This window comes from Phodopus roborovskii, unplaced genomic scaffold, assembly GCF_943737965.1.
Source record: "Phodopus roborovskii unplaced genomic scaffold, PHOROB, whole genome shotgun sequence".
NCBI classification, from domain to species: domain Eukaryota; kingdom Metazoa; phylum Chordata; class Mammalia; order Rodentia; family Cricetidae; genus Phodopus; species Phodopus roborovskii.
Window position 1 is genome coordinate 10,730,957 of NW_026126578.1, and position 13,914 is coordinate 10,744,870.

The 13,914-nt window shown below is 45.6% G+C and overlaps 1 protein-coding gene across 15 annotated transcripts in view; it reads right to left on the reverse strand.

Moving 5' to 3' along the window:
- The window catches only part of Cacna1c (calcium voltage-gated channel subunit alpha1 C), a 614,413-nt gene that overhangs the window by 25,767 nt on the left and 574,732 nt on the right, over positions 1–13,914 (reverse strand). For all 15 annotated transcript variants that reach the window (XM_051203679.1, XM_051203665.1, XM_051203667.1 and 12 more), the window contains 4 exons: positions 12,557–12,589; positions 9,338–9,466; positions 7,282–7,347; positions 6,147–6,238 (listed from right to left, as the gene is read on the reverse strand). In XM_051203679.1, the coding sequence (XP_051059636.1) occupies positions 6,147–6,238; positions 7,282–7,347; positions 9,338–9,466; positions 12,557–12,589 (320 nt within the window). The remainder of the gene's footprint in view (positions 1–6,146; positions 6,239–7,281; positions 7,348–9,337; positions 9,467–12,556; positions 12,590–13,914) is intronic.

Consider the following 13,914-nt stretch of genomic DNA (forward strand, 5'->3'; position numbering starts at 1 on the left):
AATGTCTCATTCCAGATATGGCTTGGCTCTAGCTTAATACCACACTTGCGAAGGCTCTAAACTCAAGGTCCCCATGATCTCAAGGCAGGGACCTCATCCACTGAGCCATCACCCCAGCCAATCCTCCTCATATTATTACACTGGATAGAACTTTCAACAAAATATGATAGCATAATATGTCTATTGTATTTACTAATTGGTTGTCATAAACTGGTGATTTTTGTGATGGCTCCCCATCTCACTGATCCTACCCACTGCTATAAAATCAGTTTGCGTGCATTTTCCACCTGAATTAGCCTTTGTCTTCAGATGGCAGTGCCCTACGTGTGTTTGTGACTTACTGCTTTTCTAAAAAACAAAACAAAACAAAACAAAAAAAGGTACTAGTTCATCTTCTCTCCTGAGTGGGGGAGGTTTCTGTCTCTTTTTATTTCTGAGAGTTTGGATGACTTGGAATTATTTAGTCTTCGACCACAGATGAAAACACATCAGCATGGGCCTTGTAAAGGTTGTGATTTTGACAACTTTTTCAGTATCTATTGTAGCTAATGCTCCTCATTTATTGAGAGCATTTCACTGTTAAATAGCACTAATCTGTACCTGGCAGGGAAGGCTGCTCCCTCTGATAAGCTGGAACTAAATGGATGTGCTCACTTTGATTTATGTTAAGTGGCAATCTAGAAAAGTATACACTGAGACACTTTTTTTTTCAAAGAATAATTTGTTCTTTAAATTTTTAGTTTCTTGGTTTATCAGTGATTTTCCAGTTAATACTTTATTTTTTTTCTTAAAAAGTACTATCAAGATCAATTGGTTGTTGCCCAAATATTCTTGGATGTGTGGTCTTCCACTGGAGTGACATTTTTCTCCTTAACAAAATCTTCACAGAATATTGGTGATGATAATCTTTAAGAGACTGAAAAGTTATTGTATCTTGCTAGTTTTGGGAGAGGGGATCCAAGTAATCAGGCAGTCAGGGATACCCTTCTACCTTTTCCCCAACGTAATCAAATACTAAGATGCAAGCAACCTGGAAGGATTTGCACATGTTTCTCTGCAATGCACATTGTCCACGATAACAAGAAGGCCCACTCGTCAGTGGCGGGAACATCCCTGCTTCGCCATGCCGTTCTTGCATTTGTTCAGTGCACATAACCCTCCCGGCCTTCCTCTGAGTGCCAGACGCCAGTCCTCTGAGCACATGCTTCTTGTAGGAGTTACAAAGTTTGTGTTCACTGCATGCTTTACAGGCTCTCTGGCAGCCAGTGGCAAGAAAGATGTGTACCTTCATTCTAAAGTAGCCCATCGCCTTGGAGATGAGGTAAACATGAGGCAAGAAGTTCATTTGTCATTATAAAAATCTTTTCTATGACCATAATTTTTTTGTTTGTTTTTTGTTTTTCAATACTGGGTTTCTCTGCTTTGTAGTCCAGGCTGGTCTCGAATTCACAGAGATCTGCCTGCGTCTGTTTCCCAAGTGCTGGGATTAAAGGCGTGCGTCACCAATGCCCGGCGGCTTCCACATCCATGATTATGCTACATTCCCATGTTTGGTGTTGTGCTTTTGTTTTATTAGTGTTTCCATTTAATAAATACATATTTACTTATTGGTATTTAAGGAATCACCTAAGGATTAAAAATCAAGTTTTGTTTATTTTGGCAACTTACACTTTTATTTTCATGCGTGAACTCCTTCATAATTTGGAATTATTTTGATGTTCATTGGTCCATCAGTTTATTTCGTATAATTTCCTAAATAAGGACGCGGACGCTTGAGCTCTCATTTTCTTTGTCATTGACCAGTCGTCTTACCTTGGTTCCCACTGCTGAGAGCTGTACTTTCAACTTAAGCTGATAGTGGAGTGTCTTAACATTTCACGTGGGGAGATTTTAAAGGGGCTATTTCTGTGCATAATTTCTAGCTTGCTGTATTGCTGTTGGAGAAGCGTTAGAACTTGTTAAATTCATTATGACTTAAGTTGGGGCTACTTTGTGGATGTTTCTGAATGCCCAAAGACAATGTGCCTTTTTGGAATTTATTGAGGACAGGTCTGTAAGTGACATTGCTTAATTGTGTAATTTAGATGGTCTTTCAGCTATGTCAAACTATTATTTTTTATGAACTATATATTCAGTCATTCACCGTTATGTGTTTTCTCCTTGAGTTCTATTACTGTATTTCCAAACAAGACTGTTAATCTTCTATTGTTTGTAATTATTACATGTTATTGTTTGATTAAACCTTTTACCAGCATCAAATCCTCCTCTTTGTTTTGTTTAATGCTTCTTACCTGGAATTTTACTTCTACGGATGCTGCGACTGCTGCACGCTCATGGCAGGCATTGTTGGGGTTTCCTTTTTCCATCCCTTTATCCTCACTCTCTTTGGGTCATGTTGTTTTACTGTGTCTATTACACATATTCTAGAGTAAGAATTCTTTTTGTTTGTTTGTTTGTTTGTTTGTTTGTTTGTGGTTTTTGAGACAGGGTTTCTCTGTATAGTCCTGGCTGTCCTGGAACTTACCATGTCGATCAGGCTGGCCTCAAAATCACAGAGATTTGCCTGCCTCTGCCTCCCACGTGCTGGGACTAAAGTTGTGTGCCACTGTGCCTGGCTAGAATTTTTAGCACCAGCAATATACTATCTGTTTTTAAAAGTTGTGATTATTCGGTTGGCCGGTGGTGGCACACGCCTTTAATCCCAGCATTCAGGAGGCAGAGGCAGGCAAATCTCTGTGAGTTCAACGACAGCCTGGTCTACAAAGCTACACAAAGAAACCTTGTCTTGAAAGAAAAAAAATGTTATTATTCAATCATTTTAATTGTACAAATTAATAAATTTCATTGTAAATTTTTATATATGCATGTATCATGCCTGATCTTTATTTAAAGAATTTAAAATTACTTGTGTGTGTGTGTGTGTGTATGTGTGTGTGTCTCAGTGCACATGTGTGGTGGTCAAAGAACTTGCAGGAGTCAGTTTTTTTTTCTCTTCTACTGTGTGGGTCCTGGGGAATTGAACTCAGGTTGTCAGTCTTGCCAGCAAGCACCTTTACCCATTGAGCTATACTGCTGGTCCTAATGCTTGAATTTCTAATGGGAATTTTAAACAAGCTCAATTTTTAATGTCTTTGTGTTATCTTTTTTCTTCCTTCTGACTTTATTTTCCTAATTGCTTATTTAAGTGCCACCTTTGCCCTTCTTTTGAAGTTTCCCTTGTCCAGTGTTTTGATCTAGTGGTTTGCTTTCAGGCAGGATTAGGAATCCAACCCAAGGCCTTGGGTCTGTCAGACAAGCACTGCACCACTGAGCTACATATAGACACTCCTCCTCCTGCTTTGGAATGTACACATTCAGTCTCTATGTATCTAGATGTTGACTTTCAGTATTTAATATGCATGTTTACAAGCCCTTTACTCCTCATATAGATGAGTCACACTGTGAGATGTGGTTTTTTGTCCTTCATTCTGTCAGTGTGCTGTATCACTTCTTGATTTGCACATGGGGGACCACACTTACATTCCAGGTTTTAATTCCCCTAGTACACAATGATTGATTGCTTGTATTGTTCTGTTCAATTCAGTCTGCTAGCATTCTGTTGAAGGTTCTTTTATATTTATATTAATTAAAAATATTGGTTTATGACAGTGGTTCTCAATCTGTGTGTCACAACCCCCTTGGGGGTTTGAAGACCATTAGAAAACACAGATAGTTACATTATAATTCATAACAGTAGCAAAATTACAGTTTTGAAGTAACAATGAAAGTAATCTTATGGTTGGGGGTCACCCCAACATGAGGAATTAAATTAAAGGGTCACAGCATTAGGAAAGTTGAAATCACTTGTCTATACTTTCCTTTTCTTGTAGTGTCTTTGTACAGATGGCCTAAACACACACACACACACACACACACACACACACACACACACACACACACAGAGAGAGAGAGAGAGAGAGAGAGAGAGAGAGAGAGAGAGAGAGAGAGAGAGAGAGAGAGATCTTGGAGTTTTTATACTTTGGAAACCTTTAAGACTTTTTTCTTATTGTTGGCATTAAAAAGTCAGCATAAACTAACAGTTAAGGCTGTTTGGAGACAAGATTGAGAGAGGGTATTGTCTTGGAATCAAACTAGCTTTACTCACGCTCCAGTCTTCTGAGTTCTGAGTGTATAGGCATGAGCTACTGCCTCTGGGAGGCCAGAGACTTTTTATTTTTATTTTTTTTGGTTAACCTATTCTACACTTGCTAAGCCATTTCAATCTGAAGGCTTACTTCTGTTTTGAAATTTTATTGGATCAGCCTAGTGTATTACTCTCTTCATTTTGTCTGTTCTTGTCTGGAATTTCTATTCCATGGTAGGATTTTCCTATCTCCACTCTCTTTGTCTTAAGCTTTAGTCTATGCTTTATTTTTTCTTGCACTTTGGTTATATAGTGAACCTCAGTTGATATTTCAGGTCATCAATACATTTTTTGGATACATCCTTTCTGCTATACAGTATATTTAAAAATGTTTTAGAAAGGAAAATAAAAATACTTGTGTTTTCTCTCCATCCTTGCCCTGTTTAATAATGGCTACTGCTACTATTTCTTCTAATTTAACAGAAGTGTTTAGGCTTCAGTCACCCTAGCAATGTGAACTGCATTTAATTTAGAGTCTTTTGGATCTGTCCCCTCCTTTTTCCTCCCGGTGTGCTCATTTATTTGCATCTTGAGCATGACACAGACGCCTCTCCTTCCTGATGTTGGTTCCCTCACACATTTCGGGATTAATCTCAGTTGCTTCTGTGACTGAGAACCCGGCTCTCTGAGTAAAGTCTTCATCCGTGAGCTCTCCGGGGATCACAGACAGGCAAGGCAGGCAGAGGGGCCTGGTGGGTGGATTCTCTCAAGAGGGCAGTGTCCTGACAGGGAGCACCCTGCTGGGTCTTTCAGACTCCAAAGCCCTGGGGTGAGTTGTCAAACGCTGCTGTCACAGCTGAAGAGCATAGCAGAGCTTCACCAGAATGCAAGTCCCAGGTGGCCCTGGAGCAGTGAGTGACCCAGACCTCTCCTTGTAGCCGTTGACACTGGGACTGGAGAAGCTCTAGGCTGCTCTCACCCCCTCCCTGGTCTCAAACTGTCTGGAAACGTGCTATTCTTGTCTCCTCCCTTTGTGAACTGAATCTCATCTCCTTTCTTCCACTGAGATGTCCCTCAACGCTTCTACTTTGCCTGTAGCACTCACTCCTCTTTCCCTTTTCCATCTTCAGCAGTAAAGAGTTTTGTCTTGAAAAGGTATTTTCTGCCATTAGGAACTTTAGAAAGGAGAGAGAGAGAGATCGTGGCCAGTCTGAGGTCTGTGGCCATCTGCATCTAAGTGTGGCACAAGCTTGCCTCTGTGAAATAGCAAGTTTACAATAGCTAGCTTTGCATTCTGGTGGTGTGTGATTTGGGAGGCAGTGATGCCTGGCTGATGTTAAGGAGACCCATCATTTTGATAAATGCATTTTGAGCAGTAATAAACTTGGGTGTGGGGTCAGGTTCTGTAGGAGATGGTGGAGGTGGCATCAGCTGACAGAATTTCTCCCCATATACTTGAAAAGGGTCTCAAAGACCTGGAAAACACTTCCCTTGGAGACAAGAGAAACGGTACCATCTACCCATCGGGGGACTAGATGGGGTCTCAGAGTGTGACATCCTGCAGAGCAGGAAGTTGAGAAGATGGAAGCCGATAAAGGGATCATGGTGAGTCAAGAGAACAAGATGGTGGTGTAAGAGATGACCTCCGGGCAGTGTAAGAAAACCACCTTCTCAGCTACACCCATGGTGGCAGATTTCCAAGAAGTATGACTTGCTAAACAGATTGTCAGAGAAGGTAGATCTGCTGCTCAAGGTCAGTGTGTTGAGGCTTGCCTATGCCCCAGTTCAGATGCCAAGCCACCATGCTTTTGGTGTTTAACTGACCCACTAATGACTGGGTCAGGGGACTCCCAGATGATGTGTGTGGTGCCTTGTGGCTGCACATGGAAAGGTGGTATAAATGACAACGTGACTTTGTGGCCAAGAGGTAGAAGAGGCCATACTTGCCCTGTTCCCTTTACTCTCACAGGGATGGGCTATTGTCTTGTAAGTGCACATGCACACCTTGTCATCAGAGACCCACCTGAAGAGCAGTAGCACAGCCTGTGGGAATGTCTGGAAGTTGTTGTTCCTATTGATCTCTGTGGTGTCATTCAGGGCGATCTTCCCAAACACCTGAAGAAAGAGGAATTCAGCGACCAGAGAAGGACAGCATGCTCATCTCCAGCCACTGTCTAACAGCCTCTCTGGGACTATTAGGCCAAGCAGTCTCTGATGTGACTCAGCAGACATCTACTGTCCCCAGATCCCTGGACCCCTGCCCAGAATGGAAAACTTGAGGGAGAAACATGCCCTCAGCCTACAGGAAAGGTCTCCCACCCAGAGGAAGCTGGGGCTGGGAGTGGTAAATGTATGCAGAGGTTGAGGCGCTCAGTGTAGGAACTAGGGCTCATTGCCTTCTTGCCTTTGCATCTCTAGGCACCTAAATACACGACTGATGCTTGGGTTTTTCAGTGATATTGACTGGGCAGTCCAGAGCTTGGACAAGCTTCATTCATTCCTGACATCAGGGGCCTGCTTGTGTTTTCTCTGACCCTCCGAAGCAATGCTTCTCTGACAAGCTGCCAGCACTGTCTCCCTGTATCTGATGTCAAGGTACATATTTTTCCCCTCAGGAACTTTTAGGGATTTTATACAGGGAGCTGCTAAGTGAAGATCCTGGCTCATGTACATGCTTGGCTCGGGAGGTACTGCCTGACAGAACCTAGAAAGACTCAGTTGGAGCCCTGAAGGGGTGGGGGTGGGGATGGGGGACTCTGGATGAGGAAACAGAGCAAGTGCAGCAGGCCCCTGGGAAGGAAGTTCCTGAAGATGGCTGCATGTTTGATGCAGCTTTTTCTTCTTTTCTTGCCCCCAGTTGGGCACTTCACATGTGAACAAAGCAGAGGATGCTGGTGGGACACACCTACTTTCTGCTGTTCTTTCCTGAGGCCCACTGCTTAATTTATGAGTATATTCCCCCGGCAGAACCCAAAAAAGGAGGGATCCCTGTGCTGTCGGTCTCTTGCCCATGGCCTAGAGTACATCCTGTTGGGGAAGTTCCAGCTCTTTGGAGGCTGAGTGACAGGCAGAAACACAAGTCAGAAGAGAGGGAGGAATACAGTGCTGGGGGGGGGGGTGGTGCTAGGAAGAGACCAAGGAGACAGAGTTTCTCATACCTGCATCCCAATCACTGCATAGATAAAGAAGAGCATCACGATCAGAAGGGCCACATAGGGCAGGGCCTAGAAGGAAGCACAGAGGGGCCGTGAGACCCAGGGCCACAAGCTAGCAGGGTCCTTTCCCAGAAAGCATTGCAGTCCCAGCTGCACAGCAGTCAGCTGCTGTTTGGGAGGGAACCTGAGGGGCGGGCTCTGGCTTCCCATATCAGCAGTCAGTCAGTCAGTCAGTCTGTCAGTATCCATCTATCTATCTATCTATCTATCTATCTATCTATCTATCTTCATCTATTTGTCATTATCTATTATCTATTTCTATCAATCTGTCATCTATCACCTGTCTATCTTCATCTATCTATCATTTGTCATTATCTATCATCTGCGATCTACCTACCTATCTTATCTATCCATCCATCTTCTAGGAAAGGAACTGAGGACCTCTTCCACTGAGCCCTGGTCCCAGGTCATATTTTGATTTTAAAAGCATGCTTCAGAGTAATGGAGGAGGCATCATATTGTTTACCAAGAACAATCAAGGAGCATCCCTCCTCAGACTACAGTTATATATTTGCACAAAGAAGGAAGGGGTGATGGAAATTACCCAACAAGACCACTGTGGGAAGGTGGCAGTTACCCAACAAGACCACTGTGGGAAGGTGGCAGTTTATACCCTGCCTTTAAGCAGCCACTTTAATATAAATGAGCAGTCAGCACTACTGCCATGAAAACAGTTAATCATGACAAATGTAAAAACAATTATGGGCTCTCATGTTATTGCCCTTACTTTCCAGCTCTGGAGCCTGGACATGTTACTTAATTTCTCTGGGCCTGTTTCCTGATCTGAATGATGAGGAATGATCACACTTACACCTGGCTGGAGCTATGACATTTAAAAGGTCATAGCTTGTGAAGGCTTGTGAAATATATGACAAAATAGTATATACATAATTAGATTTCACAAATTTTACTCATTCAGGATTTCCTAAACAGAGCCATGGCCAATTTGGAGGAGGTGCTGGGAATCACCACCTTTTGCCAGATCATGGAAACCTAGCTTTCTGGTTAAGGAAAGATGCTGCCCATATACCACTAGATGGCACTGCGAGATCACAGTTTTTTAATGGATGGTGGGCTCTCTTGCTCCCTGATCAAGTCCCATTCTTCAAGGTCACCCCAGCCACTTCCCATTACAAGGAAATGTTGTGATGTCTCAGGGGTCAAGGCAGGACCAACCTAGAAACCTCCCAGTACCCTATCCTTGTGGTAGGGGAGTGGGGGTGTCTGTAGCTTCTCATTAGGGGTGGAGAGGCCAGCAGGGTGGGACATGACTATAGGAACACTGGATCTGTGTACAGCTGGGCTGGACTTTGAGGTCATCCATCAGAGAGCTTTGGGTGGCAGTATCCACAGAGCTGTGAGTTTGGAAGGGGACCCCAAACAGGGCAGGCAAGTCACCACCACAAGTCCTCTGGGCACAATCACAACTGTGAGCACATCTGGCTGGAGGCAGACTCCATGCCCGACTTGAACTTGTGCTGTCCAGGGCACGGGATACTAAGGCCTAGGTGCAAGGTCTAGGGAAGTCCAAGAGTGGGTGTGTGGGAAGAGAAGCTGGCTTTTGTGTGGTGTCTGGGAAGCACAGTTAGGAATTTCTACAGATCTTTCCCAGGAGTCTAAGTGCTTCTCATGAACTTTATACTTGGCACTCCTCAGGGCTGGCCTTACAATCCTTTATTTCTAGTAAATTCTCTGGGAAGTGTTGAGCCTTGGAGTCTGGAATCACAGATCCACTCGTATGCTCTTTCCCTTCAGAACGAGGCCAGCCAGGTGCTACCTCATTGCCATCCCACACTCACACAGCCACTTACAACAGCATGAGAGCCAGAGCCAGCCCCAGCCAGCCCGGGCCCTGAATGCTATGCTGGAGCTGTTTCTTTCCAGGCCTGCCCTTGGTGGGGGCCCTAGAGAAAGTGACTTGGAGCACTAGGTCATTCCACTTCCTGGAGCAGTGGAGGTTGTCTCTACCAGCTTCACAAGGGGGACATGGCATGGCTACCTGGAAGGACTTGATGAAGGTCCACAGCAGGGTCCGGATGCCTTCTCCACGGCTCAGCAGCTTCACCAGGCGCATGACCCGGAAGAGGCGAAAGAAGGTGATGGAGATGCGGGAGTTCTCCTCTGCGCTCTAGAACCCGTTGGCAATAGGGGGTGCAGTTAACACAGCAAGAAGGCAGGGCAGGAAAGGATCCTCTGAGAAACAGCCATTGGTTGAGAGGAGGCAGGCCAGGGTGGGGTCAGCTGCACTAGACTCTTTCCTTAGGCCCCAACTCCTGGTTTTCGAGGTGGGAGGCCAGTGCCTTAATTCCAGGTCGGCAACCTATCCTCCTCTTTCCCATAATCCCTAGCTCTTCAACTATTACGAGCAAGGAAACTGGGTCTAGAGCCACTGCCCTAGAGGCTCCTGCCCTCCTGTGGGGGGAGAAAGCAGCCCAGCAGCTCTTATCTTGTCAGTTGGGAGTGCGGCCTTGTGAGTGGAACCCCGTTCTACCCTCTACCCTCTGGATGGTGAGGACTTCCCGCCCAGCTGTCTGAAGTAGCCTCTGAGCATGCCTTGCCTTGGATGCTCAAGTCTCACTTCTCCCTGTCACCACTTTCTACTTCCCATGGTGGGAGTGGGTTGCTGTGTTATTACCGGGGCGACACAGTCCCATGTCTCACTGCAGTCTGGAGTTGCTGCCCTTTCATGGTCCTCAAGGCATGGCCTCGGATGCTGTGACCTTCCCTAGAGGTCTACAGTCTGGAGGGACTCACCACGCCAGCAGGGCAAGGCACAGGTACCCTGTGCACTGAGTCCTAGACATGGCTGGGCCTGGTACATGACCACTATGAGGTACCACTCAGGGTATCTATGGTAGAGACGTAGGCAGAGAAAGAGCCAGAGGCAGCTCTGAGACGAGGGAGGCTGAGGTGGGGTTAGAATTTCTAGGCTGCTGAGAATCTATGGCCAAAGATTCACAGCTGGTTTCTTAGTCAGGAGCCTGAGGGTGGGGACACATGCCTAGAAAGGTCTCTGGGGCAGGAGTGTTGCTTTTTGCCCTCATACCTGAGTACAAAAATTTGGCCCTCCTGCTCATGTGAGCAACTGGCTGTGTTCCAAAGCTCCAAGAGCTGCTGGGAGCCCTTCCGCCTTCCCCAAAGCTAGTGCAGCCTACCCAGCCCTGCTGGCAGCAGCACCAGGAGAGAAAGGACCCTAGAATTTCCTGTTATGGCTCCCATCCCAGGCATCCCTTGAAGGAGGGTCTTATGTTGCTTGTTCTGTCCCAGCCCTTCAACTTGTCCACTTGCTATACTTGGCAGTGTTTCTAGCTCAGGCCTTTTCTGACAGCACCATGCCTATCAGTGTCCTGGAATATTCCTTAGTGCTGAGCTCTGGGCTCCACAAGCCCTTCAGTCCTTTCTCTATGGCCTCTGGACCATCCCTGAAGGTGGGGTGGCTTTATCTCAGCTCTACCAGGAAGGGTTATATGTAATGAACTTTAGGAATATGCAAGGGGCAACAGGTTGGAGCAATGAGATACTCAACCATCAGGTCAATGACCACCTCCCAAGGGGGGCAGATTTTCCAGATCAGCCCCACATTCCATACTGGAAGGGCTCTGAAGAAAGCAAGCCAAGAGGGTTCTGGAGGGTTCAGACTCTCCAGATAGGACAAAATTCAAAAATATTTCTTATATTTTAAAATTGGAGCTACCCCAATTGCTTTAAGACGCTTAGCTGTGCCAGGCAGTGGATGGACTCACAGGTAGCGGGAACCGCTAAGGCCTGCAATGCAGGCTGCTGGTCCTACCCAGGAAATCTTTGGCTCCCTTAGCATGGGCTTCTGTTTGCCTCCTCTAGTTCTATTTTCTGTCCTTAGAAGGTTTGCTCCTTAAAGGACCGTACAGGGAGCTCAGAGCTTCTTACTATCTGCCAATCCTATCCTGTTCAAGCGAGGAAAAAAAAAATACCCGCAACAAAACAAAGCAAACACTACAGAACAAGCTTAAGCGGAGGACTTCAGCTGCAGGTGTCAAGCATTTGTGAAGCTGGCGTCTCTGGGACATCTAGGTCTGATGCATTAAAAATCAAAACAAAAAATTCCCAAGCAGCCTTTTGGCCAGCATGGGCTGCTAGGGGATCACAACTACATCTCTCAATCTATCTTTTAGGGGCTTGGGGAATCATTAGCATGGTTTGAAAGGGGGAAGCTATTCCAAGGAGCTTAAAATAAGGTAAGGCATGTCTACCAGTCAGACAAAAGGATGCTTACTCCTTCCCCAGGAGTGGTCCAGTCGGTTTGTTTTCCTGTGTCTCATATGTTACACAAAAGTGGCAATGCAATGCAATGCAATGCATTACAGTGGAAATGTAATGGAGTTGAGGAACCAGGAAGGATGTGAGACTAAGGCTTAGGGTCACAGCAGAGAGACTACCGTGTAGAGGAGTAGGGTGACCACATCTCCAGGCCGGCAGCATGCAGACCAAGGCCGTGAGAAGAGTTCTCAGTGCTGGCGGTAAAAGAGCCTCTGCCATCTTTGGTAAACCACAGCAGGAACAAATATGACTTCCATTTCAACAATGTCGTTGTTAACCAGATAAAAGACTCGTGGCCAGAAAAATAGAAACGTTTACAGTAAAGACAGACTCATATTAAGAAAAACCTCTAAAGGTTTACAGTGTGTTTTAAAATATACGTAGACATGGGGAAAAAAATGAAATGGTTTTAAAAAGACAAAGCTATCGGGCCACCCCTGTGCCATAGCAAATGACAGCTGTGCCTCTCATACAGCCTTCCACACGAAGCCCAGGAGAGGCGGGTAGTTACAGAGCTGATTAGCACCGCCTTCCCTTCTAGCTGGACCTCATCCCCGCTTTTGCCTTTTCCCTGGAGCCTTAGTCACAGTTCTCAAAAGTATCCTTCACAAATTCCCACATTAGATGAAACACAAAGTCCTTGGGAAGTTTAACAGGAAATAGCATGGGTCCCGTTCTCTCGCGGTGGATCCCGGTGACTCGCCACCCAAAGGAAGCTTGGGGAAGTAGAGGAACACCACTGTACACACACCCTTGCACAGCTCGTGTGAGCACAGGCAGGTAAGGCACACAATGGACATGGTGGCCACATGCAGTGGGAGCTGGGCTGAGCTCCCAGGGCTCTGGAAGTCGGGGTGGATAAGAAGAGGTGGCTAAGGGGGACCACAGAAGCTGGGAATGTGGTCTGAAGGGTTGTTCTTACCATAGAGGGAGAGCATTGAGTATGTTCAGCTGGCTTTAAAGAAAGGCAGACAGAGATAAGCTGTAATGAGTCTCCAACGAAGAGCCTGGTATTCTAGGTCTTGGCTAACAGAGGAACGGCACAGCGGTAGGAGAGGGCATAAGGAAACAAGTGAAAGAAATACACAAGCGTGGGCCGGCAGGGTGAGGGACACGGTGAGAACAAAGGCTGTGTGTCAGCAGGCCACATGGCCCACAAGGACCCACAAGAAAATCCTATCCTAGTCAGTGGCCACCTCCGGCTATGAGTGAAATAACTCAGCCCCAATAGAGAGGAGGAAGTAAGGCCTTCCAGATTTGTGGGTAGACTCAATTTTTGTCTAGTTTTTGTTTTCAGTCTGTTTCAAGCTAACCTTCTAGGACGTCCATTTTCTACACTCTAGCCTTCTTTATGAAGTGCTGGGCCAAAGACAAACCCTGGTTCACGTGTGCCCATCACTGTCCACGCATAAACACTAAACAGAAGAGCTCCAGGGTGACAGCCTCTCAGGTTAGAGAAAGCTGAATTCTAATTACGACTAGAGAAAATCTAAGGAGGTAGCCTGCAACTTCTCCAGAAGGAGCTTTCTCTAAAAGACCAAGCTCAGGTTGGGCATGGCCTTGTTTAGAGCTCAGATTAGGGAAGAGGAGACCCCTTGGCCATTGACATGGGAGTAGGTTTCCCTGCTTTTTAATGCTGAAGGCCTTGTACACAATTTAGGATACCATCAACAGTGTCCCAAGAAATTGCTTTCCAGGGTTAGACTGCTGAACTTGTTTGGGGGCAAGAGCTTACAGGGGCATCTCAAGACCCCTCCTCTCCCAGTTTCCCTAGTAAATTTCCAGGGAAATACCCCAACACTGGGCTTTAGCATGTAGCAGTCACACTTAACTGATCTCACCCACTGGTGCTGTAGCCTAGGCCCTCACCATCGACTTTCAGATGTTGCCTCGTGTTTTTAAGGTGCAAACAAAGAAACATGTAATGGAGTTTTTGAAGGAAAGAACTGTTCATAAATACATATTTTCTTGAAGTCTGAAAATAACTTCTTGGTAACATAGTTTTTAGCAATTAATTAAAAAAAGATTCCCATAGAGAGTTGGTTTTGATGGTTATGGGGGATGATAGAGAGAGTGAGTTGGGGAGGAGGGTGGAAGGGCCTTCTCTAGTCATTTATAAAACACCACACATTCTATGTTTGTGAGGATTGCCAGCTACCTGGCCAGTCTACATGTCTAGAGGGGATGGGTCAATAGGTTTGATTACTGGGTTGATAGGAAACACAGAAACAGATGAACAGACATATACACTCACACACACAGGGCATTTCTTGTTCAAGC